Source organism: Gorilla gorilla, chromosome 13, assembly GCF_029281585.2.
Source record: "Gorilla gorilla gorilla isolate KB3781 chromosome 13, NHGRI_mGorGor1-v2.1_pri, whole genome shotgun sequence".
Taxonomy (NCBI): domain Eukaryota; kingdom Metazoa; phylum Chordata; class Mammalia; order Primates; family Hominidae; genus Gorilla; species Gorilla gorilla.
This window is the reverse complement of record NC_073237.2, coordinates 132,220,658-132,238,347: the sequence shown is the minus strand read 5'-3', so window position 1 is coordinate 132,238,347 and position 17,690 is coordinate 132,220,658. Positions and strand designations below refer to the sequence as shown.

General features: G+C 50.6%; 1 protein-coding gene across 7 annotated transcripts in view; it reads left to right on the top strand.

Moving 5' to 3' along the window:
- The window catches only part of CAMSAP1 (calmodulin regulated spectrin associated protein 1), a 98,121-nt gene that overhangs the window by 75,093 nt on the left and 5,338 nt on the right, over positions 1–17,690 (top strand). For 6 of the 7 annotated variants that reach the window (XM_055350111.2, XM_031014413.3, XM_031014412.3 and 3 more), the window contains 9 exons: positions 3,946–4,123; positions 6,666–6,757; positions 7,513–7,597; positions 8,287–10,708; positions 12,365–12,501; positions 12,895–13,103; positions 13,430–13,532; positions 15,505–15,620; positions 16,299–16,417. In XM_055350111.2, coding sequence (XP_055206086.2) covers positions 3,946–4,123; positions 6,666–6,757; positions 7,513–7,597; positions 8,287–10,708; positions 12,365–12,501; positions 12,895–13,103; positions 13,430–13,532; positions 15,505–15,620; positions 16,299–16,417 — 3,461 coding nt within the window. Of the gene's footprint in view, positions 1–3,945; positions 4,124–6,665; positions 6,758–7,512; positions 7,598–8,286; positions 10,709–12,364; positions 12,502–12,894; positions 13,104–13,429; positions 13,533–13,661; positions 15,480–15,504; positions 15,621–16,298; positions 16,418–17,690 lie in introns of those variants that run through there. The other variant, XM_055350108.2, reaches the window with a different exon arrangement.

Sequence of the window (17,690 nt, the reverse complement as noted above, 5' to 3'; positions counted from 1 at the left end):
AAAGTCCTGCTTCTTCGTTAATGGAAGTGTTGATTGCTACAGAATTCCTTTTTTTTTTTTAATTAAAAAAAAGAGAGATGGGGTCTCGCTATGTTGGCCAGATTTGTCTTGAACTCCTGGCCTCAAGCAGTCGTCCCACTTCAGTCTCCTAAAGTGCTGGGATTACAGGTCTGCGCCACCACATCTGGCCCCAGACTTCCTTGTTAACACTGCATCATGCAAGTTTTGGTATGTTGTATTCTGCTTCATTCAGCTTAAGATACTTTTAAAATTCCCTTTTGATTTCCTTTTTTACTCAATGGTACTTTAAGAATGTGTTGTTTAGTTTCCATGTATTTGTCAATCATCCTGTTTTCTTGCCGTTACTTTTTTATTTTTTTGAGACGGAGTCTCACTCTGTCACACAGGCTGGAGCGATCTCGGCTCACTGCAGCCTCCGCCTCCCAGGTTCAAGCGATTCTCCTGCCTCAGCCTCCCAAGTAGCTGGGATTACAGGCGCCCGCCACCACGCTCAGCTAATTTTTCGTATTTTTAGTAGAGACGGCGTTTCAGTGTGTTGGCCAGGCTGGTCTTGAACTCCTGACCTCAGGTGATCTGCCTGCCTCAGCCTCCCAAAGTGCTGGGATTACAGGCGTGAGCCACTGCGCCTGGCCTTCTTGCTGTAATTAATTTTAGGTTCATTCCATTGTGGTTGGAAAAGATACATGACATGATTTTGATCTTCTTAAATTTTTTAAGACTTGTTTTATGACTTAACATATGATCTGTTCTGGAGAATGGGTCCCATGTGCTTGAGAAAAATATGTATTCTGCTGCTGTCAGGTGAAAAGTGTGTATGTCTCTGTGAGGTCATTTAGTCTGGAATGTTGTGTAAGCCTGTTGTTCTTTGTTTTTATTCTGTTAAATATCCTGTCTGGATATTCTATCCAGTATTTAAAATGGGGTATTGAAGCCTTCTGCTATTACTGTATTTCTGTTTCTCCTTTGAGATCTGTCAATATTGCTTTATATATTTAGGTCTGATGTGGGTACATAGATGTTTACAGTTGTTACAGCTTTCTGTTGAATTGACCCTTGTCTCTAGAGACAGTTTTTGATGTAAAGTCTGTTTTGTCTGAGGTAAGTATAGCCATGCCTGCTTTCTTTGGGTTACCATTCGCATGCGTGGAATATCTTTTCATCCCGTCACTTTCAGCCTGTGTGTTCTTCACTCAAAAGTGGGTTTCCTGTAGGCAGTATACTGTTGAATCTTGGTGTTTAGTTCATTTAGCTCCTCTCTATCTTTTGATTAGTGAGTTGAATCCATTTTTGTTTGAAGTAATTATTGATAGGAAAGGATTTCCTTTTTCCATTTTGTTAACTGTTTTGTCTAACAGTTCTTTTGCATGTCTTTGTCTCTTGCTGTCTTCATTTGTGTTTTGTTGTTGCTTTTTGTGATAATGGTTTTTGCTTTCCCTTCTCTTTTTCTTTTGTGTAACTTCAGTAGTCATTACCTAGGGCTTACATAAGATACAGTTGTCTGTTTTAAGATGATGACAACTCACCTTCACTTACATGCAAGACCTCTCAGCTTTTACCTCCCCCCTCTACATGGTGTGCAGTTAATGCCACCATACATAACTATTTGTGTAATTGTTAACATAACTTATTGTTATTTATTTATTTATTTATTTATTTATGACAGAGTCTCGCTCTGTCGCCCAGGCTGGAGTGCAGTGGCACAATCTCAGCTCGCTGCAACCTCCGCCTCACGGGTTCAAGTGATTCTCCTGCCTCAGCCTCCTGAGTAGCTGGGACTACAGGTATCCGCCACTACGCCTGGTTAATTTTTGTTTTTTCGGTAGACATGGAGTTTCACCATGTGGCAAGGCTGGTCTTGAACTCCTGACCTTGGGTGATCCACCAGCTTCGACCTCGAAAAGTACTGGGATTACAGGTGTGAGCCACTGTGCCCGGCCAATTTATTGTTATTTTAAATATTTTTGTCTTTTACCTTTTTTTCTTCTTTGAGACAAGGTCTTGCTCTGTTGCTCAGGCTGGACTGAAGTGCAGTGGCTTGATCATTGCTCACTGCAGCCTCAGACTCCTGGGCTCAAGCAATCCTCCTACCTCAGCCTCCCAAGTAGCTGGGACTACAGGCATGTGCCACCACGCCTAGCTACTTTAATTTTTTTTTTTTTTTTTTTTTAGTAGAGATGAGGTCTTGCTGTGTTGCCCATGCTAGTCTAGAACTCCTGAGCTGAAGTGGTCTTCCCACCTCAGCCTTCCAAAATGTTGGGATTACAGGCATGGGCCACTGTGCCTGGCCTCTTTTAACTTTTATAATGGAATTAAAAGCGATGTATCTACCACTGTTATGGTAATACAGTATTATGTTTGTGTCTGTATATTTCCCTTTACCAATAAGTTTCATACTTTTTATGTTTTTGTGTTGCTATTTAGTGTTCTGTTGATTCAATATGAAGAATTCCTTTTAGCCATTCTTGGAAGGCAGGTGCGGTGGTGATGAACTCCCTCAACTTTTGTTTGTCTGGGAATGTTTTTATTTCCTCTGTGTTTCTGAAGTATTGCTTCGCCAGATAAAATGTTCTTGGTTGGGGTTTTTTCCCGTCCTTTCAGCGTTTTGAATATATCATCCCATTTCTCTCTGGCCTGCAGGTTTCAGCTGAGAAACCTACTGATAGTCTAATGGGGGTTCCCATGTATGTGATGAATCACTTTTCTCTTGCTGCTTTCAAAATTCTTTTTGTCTTTGACAATTTGATTATAATGTGCCTGGGGGAGCACATGTCATCTTGAGAGAGAGATCTGTATCATCTAAGCGTGGGGCCAGCAGGGATACTGGCCTTTAACAGGGAGGGGAGCCCTCCTCTGTAGGCTCAAAGAATTTCAGGTAATCTGAGAATTTGAGGTTCTCCAGGCCTAGAAGTTTGTATGCCATGAGTCATAGTCTCTTTCCTTCCCATCTAGGGCCTCACCTTGGCCTTGCAGCCTTCTTGGGTTGGGGGTTTAGCTTCTCTGGCAGCCATTCATTTCTGGTCCTGGCCCCTGGCTGTAGGAGAGCACAGCTTGGTGCCCTTGGCTTTTGGTCACACGTTGCTGCCTCTTAGCCCTCTTTATCTTTTCTCTAGACCGTCTGCAGAGCTCAGTGTAGCCGCCACCCGCTCGTCCTTACTTCCCTCCTCCGTGTTCACAACACATCACCTAGTGGGTGCCCTCCCACTGGTCCCCACCATATGGCCCCACCTCTTGCCTTCTTGAGCTGCTCCTGGCACCACCTCCCATAGGTTAGTTCTCTGGGAAGCAGCCTTAGATACAGAGTCACTGTTTGGGGCTGACCCTTTGGGAGAGAGGCGGGTGAGCAGGCGTGGGCCAAGAAAGGGAATGGCGCCCCAGCCAGGCTCAGCACCTCACCTGACCCCCAGGGGCTGGAGCTGAAGGGACCCACCAGAGCAACTGCCCACATGCTGGGCCTAGAGAAGCGCCCTTCTGACCCTGCCTCGGTCCCTCACTGGCTGGGCTGAGCGAGGTGGCTCTCTGGAGCTGAGCCCCAAGCCTTCTCCCAGGAGCCTGGGTGGTGGGCATCTTGTCTAGCACCAGGCTTGGTGAAGGTGGCACGTGGTTTTGGAAGCAGCCCACCAGTGGAGGGCTTTTGTGCGGGTGCTAGATGGTGACCAAGACAGCCCATCAGCTGGGCTTACATTTCCTCTCAGTTCTTCTTCTTCTCATCTGTGTTGTGTCTTTTAATGTTAGTATTTACTTTGGTATGATATTTGTAGTACTTGTTATTACAGAATACATTTGTTAAACTTGAAACCAGTTTTTTTTTGGCAGAAGTTTGGTTTCAATAAAAGGTTGAGTTAGTGCTTATAAAAGCTGCAGGTTAGGTTTTCTGTGCTTCCAGTTAGTGTTGTAAGTAACGATGCAAAAACGCTATTTCTGCAGCGAAAACAGTGTTACACCAGAAGAGCAGCCGGCCTCCTGTACCTATCTCCAACGCGACCAAACGCAGTTTCCTAGGCAGCCCTGCTGCAGGGACCCCGGCTGACCTGCAGCCCCCCATGCAGCTGCCGGCGGAAGGCTGTCACAGGCACTACCTGCACCCGGAAGAACCTGAATACCTGTAAGTCTGTCTTTCTGCTTTCAGAATCAGTTCACCATCTTGTGTCCCTTTTTGTGTTAGTTTAAAATATTAATTGAAGTTACCTTTTTAAAAATAAGCAATTTGTATTCGCTTATGAAAGATTTTCCTTCTGTCCCTGCCCTTCTGGCCATTCGGTCCCCTTTCCAGAGGCCGGGAATGATACTAGCAGGAAGTTCCTTCAGGGATGTGTACCTAATTCTGACATTGTTTATGGAACAGGTGTTTTTCTGTTCTCTTTTCCACCATGTGTTACACTGTTTAAGAAACGATCTAAAGATTAGAAAGTTGAATTGACAGTTCAGGTGTGCTCTTTATGGTCTGATAGACATAAAGAGTGAAATCCTCTTGCATTTCAAGTATTGTGAAGTCTTCAAAGAAGAGAATTTGTTTGCTCTTCGGGGAAGAATTAATTTGATTCTAGTGAAAAAGTGTATAGAGCTGCTTAAAGGCTAAACTACTCTAGAAAAAGAGTTGTTTAAAAAACGTTTTTTTTGAAAATGAATTTTCATCATGAAGACCTAATTTGGATAACCATATCTGGGGTAGAACTGACTGTGCCAGAATTGGGGGAGGGGATGAAGGAAGCTTCCCTTGGAGTAAGAGTGAGCTTTGTGCTGTGTGTGGTAGGAGGACCCACAGCTGATGCCAGCCTGGAGCCAGTTAGCACACCGAAAGTGGAGAAACATTTGTAACGTGGCGATTTAAGTTGGGATTTAAGATGAAGACATTATTTAAAAGTGGTTTTAAATAATTCACATAAGTGAATGGTTCAGTGAGACAGCATGGCATAGAACGAACTCAGTTGTTTCAGGTTGTTTGAGAGGAGCTAAAACCGGTGACCATGTTGAGGGATGGGATGCGGGGGCTGCCGGAGTCAGGAGGAAGGAGTTGAGAGGCCCTTGTGATACAGGCAGTGGCGGGGGGGGGGGGGTACACACCCAGGGGTGGGGCATAGCTGAGGGAGGGGTTTGGATGTGTTCTGTGTTGGGCGGCTTTGAGACTGGGGTGTCTGTCCCCAGAGCTCAGAGCAGAGGTGGGGCGGTAACTCCATGCCCGCGGGCACAGGCGGGGTCACTGAGTGAGGAGAATGGCTCGAGGCTGAGCCGTCCCTCACACGGGGCCAGCGTGGACACTTGGCGTCCTCCCTTCGGTCTTTGCGTGTCTGTTGTTGAGCCCTGTGTGTGTGTGTGTGTGTGTGTGCACGCGTGTGCGCGCACAAGAAGCTGGTGCCCGTGTACGCGCTGCTCTGTGACCTGCTGTCTGCACCCAGCAGCCTGTGGTGAGAATTTTCCCACTGGGTGCATCCTCCTCTGCCACGGTTTCAACAGCTACCCAGTCTGTCACGTCATGGGTGTGCCGTGATGGGTCCACTGTCCCCACGCTGTCCAGGCTGCAGGGTTTGCATTGTGGCCCTGACACAGGTCCCTGTGCCATTCCTGCTCTGCCCAGCTTCCCCCCGGGCTCCCTCCTTGAGCCCCTCTCTCCGCAACCCTTTCGCTTGTGTGCTCCTGCACACGTGCTCTCACTGTGTCTCTTTGGTGTCTGTGTCCTGACTCTGGTGTCCTCTGCCCGTCTTTGCCTCTTCAGGCCTAGGTGTGCTGACTCTGGCCTAGGGTGCCGAGCTGTCCCCTGTGATCTCCCCAGCCTGTCTGCACCTGGCGAATTATCGCTTTACCAAATTCTCCCCAAAGTGAAACAAGCAAGATAGCTGCCCTGCAGTGTGAGCGCGCTTGTTTCTCGGGGAGCTGGTGCCTGTGGAATGGCAGAGGCTGCTGGGTGCCGGTCTCATGGGTGTTGCTCTGTCAGAACTGTGCGATCCACACACGTGTGACTTCCGCCTTTCCCGCATGTGCCGTTCTTCCCGGGAGTGAGGCCTTCACACCCATGCTTCTGTGTGCACCTCTCATCGTTCTTTCTCTTAAGCTATAATCCAAGGAGTGGTAAAGGTGTGAGTGATTTTAGAGGTTTTTATGGATATTGCCATATTGTCCTCTAAAAATGTACATTTTTACCCTCCCACCAGCAGTGTGGGAATGTTCATGCTCCTGTCTGTGATGGGTTTAATTACTCATCAATATCTTCACAGTTGTGGCTTAGTACATTGGGCATCATCCTTGTGGTCTCTTTTATCTCTGAAGTTCTCTCTTTTTTTTTTTTAATTGAAGCAGTAATGCGCATTTTTGAAAACCGTTGCTTGTCAAAGGATCACTTTTTCTTTTTACTTTTGCTTATCTCAGAAAATCACTAATTGCACACTTGGGTTTTGCTTTTCCCGTGGGAAGCTGGTTGTGTTGTAGACACATCGGGGAGTCAGTGTGCCCGTTTGCAGTGTGTGGATGTTCATCCCAGGTTGGAAGTTCCTGATACTCTTGGCTCATTTTTATAGTCATTTTTTCCCGAACAGTCCGAGTTTCTCAAAACTTGGTGTGAATTCAGAATGGTCCTGTACACTTGTGCATTTGCTGTTGACCTTGAAGTTTGATAAAGGAATGATTTTCCCTGTAATTCTTTTTCCATTTAGTGGGAAAGGAACTGCTGCCTTCAGCCCCTCCCATCCTTTATTGCCACTGAGACAGAAACAGCAGAAATCCATACAGGGAGAGGACATCCCTGGTAAGAATGTTGTTTCCTCCTTTTTTCCTTAATTTCTCCTTACTATAGATTAGTAAAATCATATTTCTCAAAATTAAATCATTTTATCTGATGTAGTGATTTTTTTTTTTTGTTTGTTTGTTTTTTGAGATGGAGTCTTGCTCTGTCACCAGGCTGAAGTGCTGTGGCGCGATCTCGGCTCACTGCAGCCTCTGACTCCCTGGTTCAAGCAATTCTCCTGCCTCAGCCTCCCACATAGCTGGGATTATAGGCGCATGCCACCATGCTCAGTTAATTTTTGTATTTTTAGTAGAGACAGGGTTTCATCATGTCGGCCAGGATGGTCTCGATCTCCTAGCCTCATGATCTGCCCACCTCGGCCTCCCTGAGTGCTGGAATTACAGGTGTGAGCCACTGTGCCCGGCCGATGTAGTGATTTTAGTTAAGACTGTAGCCAAATAAATTTTAACTTGTGTTGTCAAAATGTATAGTCTTGCAGTGAAAATATCGTTGAGAGCAATTACCTTCTGTGTAGTAGACACAGAGTAACTGCGACATAAGCAGGGCTCACACGTGCTGAAGCTCTCTCACAGTTCTGAACTGTGTGTTACCATCAAAATGTGGGACAACTGTATGGTTTTGCCTCTCTGCTTTCCGTGCGGCCCTTCTGGTGTACTGACTTGAGAGGCATTTTTCTGGACAAATGGTCATATTGAAAGAATTTCAAGTGATAGAAAATTGGTTACTTAACACTGTCTATTTCCTCTGTACTGCAGATCAGCGACATCGATCGAATTCTTTGACCCGAGTTGATGGTCAGCCTCGAGGAGCAGCAATAGCCTGGCCAGAAAAAAAAACCAGGTGAGTCTGTGTTTCAGCGATGTTTCTGTTTGGAATGTTTTTTATACTAAACAGCAGTTCTTAAGATGTCGCCCCAACCCCCTGAGGATCACCGAGACCCTTTTATAGGGAGTCCCTGAAATCAGAATTATTTTTATAACAACACTAGGAACTTACTGCCTCTCTGCAGCCTCACTCTTGCGAGTGTGCCGTGGGATTTTTCAGAGGCTGCATACCATGTGGTGTGGCAGCAGGTGGAGTCAGGTATGAGGGTCCAGCCAGATCCCAGAACTATACAGGTGTCAAATAGTGCCTGCCCTTAACACTAGAAACTTCTTCCGTTCTGGTGAATATAGTCATTTGTCATGGAGTGGGCTAATTACTGTAATTTTAATCAGTGTTTAGAAAATGTCTGAGCTTTAATTTGTAGGATGATAAATAGAGATTAATACTGATAAATAGAAACAAAAGCTCTTTGAGGTCCTCAGTAATTTTTAAGGGTATCAAGAGGTCCTGGGACTAGAGTGTTTGAGAATCACAAAGCTGAAATTATCTCTGATTTTCTTATGCTCTGTGGAGGAGTGAGTTTAAATCTCCTGCATATGAGAGGCGTATTCTCTTTGTGTGGCCGGCATTCTCACCCCCCGGTCCATGTTGGGGGTCTCTGGTGTATACAGCAGCGCACCCAGTGGGCCTTCCCTGTGTTTCAGGCCTGCGTCCCAGCCAACACCTTTTGCTCTACATCACGCTGCGAGTTGTGAAGTGGATCCCAGCTCTGGCGACAGCATCAGCTTGGCCCGCTCCATCAGCAAAGACAGTTTGGCATCCAACATTGTTAATCTGACCCCACAGAACCAGCCACACCCCACGGCCACGAAGAGCCACGGGAAGAGCCTCCTGAGCAATGTCAGTATTGAGGATGAGGAAGAGGAGCTTGTGGCTATTGTTAGAGCAGACGTGGTTCCCCAGCACGCTGACCCGGAGTTCCCCAGGGCCTCACCCCGGGCCTTAGGCCTTACAGCAAATGCCCGGTCTCCCCAAGGACAGCTGGACACCTCGGAAAGTAAGCCTGACAGTTTTTTCTTGGAGCCTTTGATGCCAGCAGTTCTTAAGCCAGCGAAAGAGAAGCAGGTGATCACCAAGGAGGATGAACGGGGGGAAGGGAGACCGAGGAGCATCGTGTCCAGGAGGCCCAGCGAGGGCCCCCAGCCTTTGGTACGAAGGAAAATGACTGGCAGTCGCGACTTGAATAGGACTTTTACCCCGATTCCATGCTCAGAATTCCCCATGGGCATCGACCCCACCGAGACAGGACCACAGTCAGTGGAAACCGCAGGAGAGGTCTGTGGTGGGCCTCTGGCCCTTGGCGGATTCGATCCGTTCGCCCAGGGACCATCCACGGATGGCTTCTTCCTTCATGTAGGCAGGGCCGATGAAGACACCGAGGGAAGGTTATATGTTAGTTGTTCAAAAAGCCCCAACTCCCACGATTCAGAGCCGTGGACTCTCCTCAGGCAGGATTCTGACTCGGATGTGGTGGACATAGACGAAGCCGAGCACGATTTCATGGGTGAGGTCCATCCTGTGGTTCTCAGCAGATACATTGGGGAGGAAGAGTCGGCCAAACTGCAGGAGGACATGAAGGTGAAGGAACACGAAGACAAAGATGATGCCAGCGGCCGCTCGAGCCCCTGCCTGAGCACAGCCTCTCAGATGAGCAGTGTCTCCATGGCGAGTGGGAGCGTGAAGATGACCAGCTTTGCGGAGAGGAAGCTCCAGAGACTCAACAGCTGTGAGACCAAGTCCAGCACCAGCAGCTCCCAGAAGACCACGCCAGATGCGTCTGAGAGCTGCCCAGCCCCTCTGACGACGTGGAGGCAGAAGAGGGAGCAGAGTCCGAGCCAGCATGGCAGGGACCCCGCCAGCCTCCTGGCATCTGAGCTGGTACAGCTGCACATGCAGCTGGAGGAGAAGCGCAGGGCCATCGAGGCCCAGAAGAAGAAGATGGAGGCGCTGTCGGCAAGGCAGCGCCTGAAGCTCGGCAAGGCTGCGTTCCTGCATGTGGTGAAGAAGGGCAAGGCCGAGGCTGCCCCACCCCTCAGGCCGGAGCACTTTGCAAAGGAGTACTCTCAGCACAACGGGGAGGACTGTGGGGACGCTGTTTCCAAAACCGAAGACTTTCTCGTGAAGGAGGAGCAGAGAGAGGAGCTCCTTCACGAGCCACAGGATGTGGACAAAGAGAGCCTGGCCTTTGCTCAGCAACATAAAGCAAAAGACCCTGTGGCTCTGCACGAGCTGGAGAGAAATAAGGTGCTCTCCGCCGCCCTCCTGGAGGACGCTGTTGGGGAGGTTGTCGACGTGAATGAATGTGACCTTTCCATCGAGAAGCTCAACGAAACCATCAGTACGCTGCAGCAGGCTATCCTGAAAATCTCTCAGCAGCAAGAGCAGCTTCTGATGAAGTCCCCCACAGTCCCAGTGCCGGGCTCTAAGAATAACTCGCAGGAGCACAAAGTGAAGGCGCCAGTCCACTTCGTGGAGCCACTCTCTCCCACGGGCGTGGCTGGTCACCGCAAAGCCCCCCGGCTGGGTCAAGGCCGGAATTCCCGTTCTGGAAGGCCGGCGGAGTTGAAGGTCCCGAAAGACAGGCCCCAGGGCTCCTCCCGAAGTAAAACCCCAACGCCCAGTGTAGAGACGCTCCCGCACTTGAGACCCTTCCCTGCCAGCAGCCACCCTCGGACGCCCACGGACCCTGGCCTGGACGGTGCCCTGGAGCCCAGTGGTGACCCACATGGGAAGTGTCTCTTCGACAGTTACAGGCTCCACGATGAAAGCAATCAGCGGACACTTACTCTGTCCTCTTCCAAAGATGCCAACATTCTTTCGGAGCAGATGAGCCTCAAAGAAGTTCTGGATGCGAGTGTGAAGGAGGTGGGGCCCAGCTCCTCAGATGTCTCGGGAAAAGAGAGCGTCCCCGTGGAGGAGCCTCTGAGGAGCAGGGCCAGCCTCATTGAAGTGGACCTCTCCGACCTGAAGGCCCCCGACGAGGATGGGGAGCTGGCAAGCCTCGATGGCTCGGCGGACCTTGTCAGCGAAGGCGACCAGAAGCCAGGGGTCGGCTTCTTCTTCAAGGTAAGGGATTGGTAGCATCTGTTTCAGGCACTCATGATGTGTTGCCACCCCACGTGATAGTGAGTTAGAGAACACAGATCTGCACCAGGCTGGCCAGCCGCTCCTGTAAGAGGCCAGGGGATGTGTGTGTTTAGCTTTGTGGGCCACAGAGTCTCTGTCCTGAGGACTCCACTTGGCCAGAAGCAGTCCCAGGCAATACGCATGCAAGTGAGCGTGGCGTGGCTGAGATGACTTTGTTATGAGCCCTGAAACTGGAATTTCATGTGATTTTCAACATAGTTTTTTTTTTGCTGGTTTTCCAGTCAAAACCCTGTCGTCTCCCTGTCCTGCCCCAAAGCGTAAAAAGCGTTCGTCGTTAGAATGCTCTGGAGGTGGCCAGGCCTGGCCTGTAGGCTGAAGTTTGCCAACCTCTGATATAGCAACTTGAAAAAACATTTTTTGTATGTTTTTCTTGTAATTTTTTCCTAAGATATGAAGGGAAGCGTAAACTGTTTTAATAGTCAGTGCGTCACGTGATGTTTGCTGTGACGTTCGTTGTCTAAGATGATAAGACCATATTTTCGTGGTAGTTTTTCAATGTTTAGATAGATTTTGATACACAGTTACTTACAGTATTGGGTACAGTAATGTGCTGTGCAGGTCTGTAGTCTAGGAGCAGTGGCTGATGTAGCCGAGGCCTGTGGGGGGCGCTGCCATCCAGGTGTGCGCACACTCCGTGATGCTCACACAGCAGCAGAGTCACCTGAGGACCTATTTCTCAGAACGTTTTCTCTCGGCAAGCGACACGCAACTGTTTCTGCTTTGCCTCCAGGCAGTTATGAATTTGACTGAGAGGATACCAAATCATCAAGTGGATCTTAGCAAAAGAGGCAAGCTTTATTTGGTGGTTGCACTTCTGAAATGTAAACAAATTCGTGACCAACTTCAGTATTCACTTTTTCGCTTTTTTTTTTTTTTTTTGGACAGAGTCTGGCTCTGTCGCCCAGGCTGGAGTAAAAGGGCATGATCTTGGCTCACTGCAACCTCTGCCTCCCGAGTTCAAGCGATTCTGCTGCCTCAGGCTCCTGAGTAGCTGGGATTATAGGCGTGTGCCACCACCCCCGGCTAATTTTTGTCTTTTTTTTTTTTTTTAGTGGAGACAGGGTTTCGCCATGTTGGCCAGGCTGGTCTTGAACTCCTGACCTCAGGTGATCCACTCTCCTTGGCCTCCCAAAGTGCTAGGATTACAGGCGTGAGCCACCACATCTAGCCAATTTTTGTATTTTTAATAGAGACAGGGTTTCGCCATGTTGGGCAGGCTGGTCTTCAACTCCTGACCTCAAGTGATTCACCCACCTCAGCCTCCCAAAGTGCTGGGATTACAGGAATGAGCCATTGTGCCCAGCCTCGCTCTTATTTTGGAAATATACTTGTACTTTTTAAGGCAAACTGGATCTCGTGAGATGTTTGGGAAGTTGGGTGATGCCGAGCGCCTTTGAAATGCCCTGGTTTGTCTTCATTCGTATTTCAGAATCTGTAGCGGTTAAAGAAAAGCATAGAAGTCTTTATGCGTTAAACTTTTAAAAGTGTAGTGGAAGTCGGCTGCTGGGTCGAGTGCGGCCGTGTCCGGCGTCTGAGGGGGTTCCTGTCATGCTCTGTGTGGCCTCTGTCTTGCAGGATGAACAGAAAGCGGAAGATGAGCTCGCCAAGAAGCGGGCGGCCTTCCTCCTGAAGCAGCAGCGCAAGGCCGAGGAGGCCCGCGTGCGCAAGCAGCAGCTGGAAGCGGAGGTGGAGCTCAAGCGTGACGAAGCCCGGTAACCGTCCCGCCGGGGGGGAAAGCAGACTGAGCAGGAGCCTGGTGGGTCCCTGGCGGCCCCGGTCCCGTTGCTGGCACGGGGCATGGACCATGGCAATGAGTGCCTGTGACGGTCTTACTCCTCCCATGGACCGCCTCCCCGAACTTTCACGGCCCCTGCTGATCTTCAGTGAGGACGTGCGTTGCCGGTGGTCAGGGAGGCTGTGTGGCCTCGGTGGGTCATCTGCAGGACTGCCCTTGCAGCCTCTGTGTCCCGCTTGTGGAGGCTGGCCACTCTTGGTCCCAGCAGCCGGGGAGAACCCGAGAAACGCGCCTGGACAGAGCACCGCGGCGCAGGCGTCGTGGAAGAAGCCCCGTGACCGAGCAGTGTCTGGGCTTGTGTTTCTCTCAGGCGCAAAGCTGAGGAAGACCGGGTGCGGAAGGAGGAGGAGAAGGCGCGGCGCGAGCTCATCAAGCAGGAGTACCTGCGGAGGAAGCAGCAGCAGATCCTAGAGGAGCAGGGGCTCGGCAAGCCCAAGTCAAAGCCGAAGAAGCCGCGGCCGAAGTCGGTGCACCGGGAAGAGTCGTGCAGCGACTCCGGCACCAAGTGCTCCTCCACCCGTAAGCAGCCCCGGCCCTCACGCGGGCAGCGCTTCCTTCCGCGGGCGGCGGCCTCACGTTCTTCAGCTCATTTCAATTTTGTCATCAAGAGTGGTGTGAGGCGGGAAGGGTGGAGATGATTATCCCCGTTTCATGGATGACAATGTTGGGACCAGATGCTCTGAGATGTGCGGCACATCCATCGCAGCCCGGCTCCCCGGGGTGGGGTGGGGACGCGGCCTCTGTGGCCGAGCTCTGCAGGGCGAGGTGAGGGGAATAGGTACAGGGGACAGGTCCTTGTCTGTCGGAATCTGTTCATGAACGTCGTCTGTTTCTGTCTCTGGCAGCTGATAACTTGAGCCGGACTCAGTCAGGTTCCAGCCTGTCCTTGGCCTCTGCGGCGACGACAGAACCCGAGAGCGTTCATTCCGGGGGCACACCCTCTCAGCGGTAAGGGGCCTGAGACGGCCACCGGCACGGGGCTGGAGGACGTTCGGAGGGGCAGGGTGGGACTTCCTGATTAAACACTGTGAGAGAGGCTTTTGTAACTTTAATTTTGATATAATTTCACATTTACAGAATAGTTGCAATCATGTCATCAGGAATACCAGTGCCCTTCACACGGGCTCCCCAGCTGGTTAAACGTGGCAGCCTTCACCTTATCACCCTCCCCTGTCCCCTACCCCACACGTGCACACCTGCTTCTGCATCGTTTTGAGTCCGTTGGAGTCCAAGCGTGGTGGCTCACACCCATGATTCCAGCACTTTGGGAGGCTGAGGCAGGAGGATCACTTGGGCCTTGGAGTTCCAGACCAGCCTGGGCAACAGAGTGAGACCCCCCCATCTCTACAAAAAATACGAAAAACAGTTAGCTGGGTGTGGGGGCATGCACCTATAGTCCCAGCTACTTGAGAGGCTGAGGTGGTAGTATCGCTTGAGCCCAGGAAGTTGAGGCTGCAGTGAGCTGTGCTCACGCTACTGCACTCCAGCCTGGGCAACAGAGTGAGACGCTGCCAAAAAACCCCCAAAAGCAAAAATAAACAGAAAAAAACCACTCCGTTGGAGATGTCTGGCCTTTTATGCTTAAATACTTAAAAGTGTGTATTTCCTAGAACAAGAATGTTTTCTTGTGTTACCAGTTACCAAGGCAGCACTTTCATCCGATTTGCGGTCCCTATTCAGCTGTCCTCAGTTATCCCAAGAGTGTCCCTGACAACTGTGTTGTTCCCTAGTCCAGGATCTGGTTTGGGGCGATGAATGGCCTTGAAATGCCATGTCCCTTTAGTCTCCTTCGATCCAGAGCAGTTCCTTAGCCTTTCTGTGTTTTTCTGGACCTTGACTTTTGGTAACCACAGGTCAGTTATCCTTCTGGCTGCCTCTCAGTATCGGCTTCCTGTGATGAGACTGAGGCCTCGCGCTGCTGATTGAGCAGCCCAGAAGTGAGCGTGCGTCTTTCTCAACGCAGCCTCTCAGGTGGGCCCCGGGACCGCTCCTGTGATGAGAAAGTAACTTCAGGAGAGAGGCTGGGGACTGGTCTGGACCTCACGGAACTGTCCCGCAGGGGCGTTAGTGACCACCATGGAGCTCCTGCTCATTGCTTCCTCCACGCGTGTTGTCAGCTCTCGTAGGAGCAAGGGCTTCCCCTGCCCATGTGTCCCTTTATTTTTATATGCACAGCGTGTGGCTCCTGCTCTGTGTGCACCTGTGGGCCGTGTTTTCTTGTCTCTTCACCCGTCTCATGGCTCCTTGTCGTCTCTGGGCTTTGTGGCAGATCCCTCTGAGGGACTGCAGATTCTGTTTGGGTTTTTGTTCTGGTGGTCAGTTACCCTGGCTGGATTCAGACTCCAGCTCTGTCTGCCTCCCTTGTGAGAGCAGCAGCCGACATTCTGAGCAGCTGTGTCCAGCCTTTCGGCATCTGTTGTGCTCAGTGGAGACTTCCCTGCAGGGTGGAGCTCAGGCCTTCCAGGGATCAGCGTCACTGGGACCCAAGTTTTCAGACTCGGCCTGCTGTGGCCCCTCCTTCTCTAGGTCTCATCCCTGGCTGGGCAGCAGCACAGGTGGCCCAAACTTCATCCTCTGGCTTCCTGAGCCAGCAGCACTGTGCCCCGTGCTGTGCCTGTGCCCTGCTCACGGGGGCAGTGCCTGGAGCAAGGGCTGCGTGGAGGTGAACCCCTTCGGTGAAGGGCTGACTCCCCTCTGTCTGTCTTCATCACTCCCTAGTGCCTGAAGTGTTTGCTTTTGTATTTTGCTCGGAGTGTCTGTACTGTGTGGGAGTTGTGGCAACTCGAGCCCCCACCATCACCGAAAGCCTCCTCCCCTGCTGATGTGCTTCCTGTCCTGGTTGCGGGCCAGCCCCTTGCCAGCAGTGGTGAGAGGAAGCCAGCACTTCACCTGCCTGTCTCTTGTCTGTTTCTGCCTGCAGAGTGGAATCGATGGAAGCCCTGCCCATACTGAGCCGTAACCCAAGCAGGAGCACAGACCGAGACTGGGAGACCGCGTCGGCGGCATCTTCCCTGGCCTCAGTGGCCGAGTACACAGGTGACGGCCTTCGCCCTCCTTAGAGGTCATCATGGGCATGGCCACACGCCTTTGCGTGGCTCTTTCAATATCTGTTCTCTATTTTGGTCTAAAAAGTATTTTTCTAACAAAGATGTTTGATGTAGTGAAAGAGAGCTAATTTTAGCTCTTTGGTGCTGAAATGGGCATGTGGTTTAGTAGAAGCTCCTAGGCCTGCCTTGCCCTCCTGGTCATCTGCCCTGCTGTCTGCTGTGCAGGGGGCAGCGGACCTGGGGGCAGCAGAGCCCGGGAGTGGTGGAAGTGCTTGGCTCTAACCAGCTGCCCTTGGAGCAGGCGTGGGCTCAGGACACAGTGAACTGGAGGTGCTGCTGTGGCTGAGGCGTATGTCCTGGGGCCTTTGAACTTTAGACTTTTTACAAGTTATTTACCTGGTTTTGTCTTTTTTTTATAGTTAAGACACTGAATTTAGAAAGGGGATAAATTATTTATTGATTACTTTGTCTTTAGTTGTCTAAAAATTTATAACTTAAAATTCTTTTGAATAAATTTAAGTGGTTTTTACTTCCCATTTTTAAATAATCATAAATATCTGTAATTCAGCCTACCCATTGCTTGCTTCTAAGACATTGCTGGTTTTCTTTTTTGTGTGTGTTCGTGCCTTAAAATAATAATTTTACCAACCCTGGCCTCGTTTCTTAGGTCCCAAGCTCTTTAAGGAGCCCAGTAGTAAATCAAACAAGCCAATTATTCACAATGCCATATCCCATTGCTGCCTGGCTGGAAAAGTGAATGAACCCCACAAGAATTCCATATTGGAGGCAAGTATCATGTTTCAACCTCAGTTTTTATGTGGAATAAAAAGTGTTTATAAATTAAGGGTTCTTTTTAAAAGAAAACACCCCTAATCTTTGATGCATGAGAGTTACTAGGGAGAATGCGGATTTCAGGGAAGGCCGTTCCAGGCAGGTGGGAGTGAGGAGTGCCAAGGTCCAGGGGCTGCAGTGAGCCTGTGCTGGAGGAACACCCAGGAGGACGGGGCAGGGTTCAGAGGCTACATCCTCATGTGGTGCCTCTGGGCTGAGGAAAGACATAGTTTTACTCAGAGTGAGATAGTGGATGCAGGTGTGGGCAGAGGAGAGCCAGGAACCCACCTGCCCTTCCCAGTAGATCAGAGCAGTCAGCAGGGAAGCCAGGGAGGCAGCCTGGAGTGAGTGAGGAACAGGGGCCAGGGCTGGAGCGGTGGGTTGGGGAGGACCGAGGATGGAGGACGGAGGACGGAGTGGTGGGTTGGGGAGGATGGAGTGGGGAGGGAGGGAAGAGGCGCGCATCCGCTGAGCGTGTGGACTCCAGAGCACCCAGTGTGCATGCCCAGGGAGGGGCTTGGCAGCAGGAATCTGAGGGTCCTGCACGGGGTCTAGGCTGGCCCCTGAGGGGCAGGACTGGGATTCCAGGGGAGAGGAGGCAGAGCCACTGGACCCTGCCCCAGATTCAGGCTGGTGTGTGGCCTTAAGTTGCTGGCCTTGGGATACAACAGCTTGTGAATGAGTGAATGAAAATTATGCAACAATCTGTCATCCACCAGAAATTCTGCTTTTTAATAATTAAGACTAACCCCTGGTCCTTAGTTGGTTTAGTTGTAAAAATTAAAGTGACATACGGAATTTGTGATCCACTTTAAAACGGATGTGTTCTTTTCTTGATAGTGAAGATCATCTAGACTAAGAATGGCCCCGACCTAGGCAGGTCTCGTGGCACTGGGGACAGAAGAGGCCATGGTCATGCCCTTCCTGCTTAGATTTCCACACGGAGAGGTGGTTGGCCCCTTGTATCAGTGGCCCCCAGGATCACCCTGCATGCGGAGATGCACTGGAAGGACTCGTGGCCCTCAGTGTGGAGTCGACCCAGGGCTTAGATTTATTCCAGCACTGTGGAGGGAGCCACAGCCACTGGGTGAAGAGGGAGAAGACAGAGGCGGGGCCAGGCCCTGTGCAGCTCCCTCTGCCCTCGTTCTTCCGGCAGTGGATCCACAGCAGCCTGTGGGCCATGGAAAGCCCTTTTGAGACTGGATGCCCTGAGCTCTCCCTGGGGGCT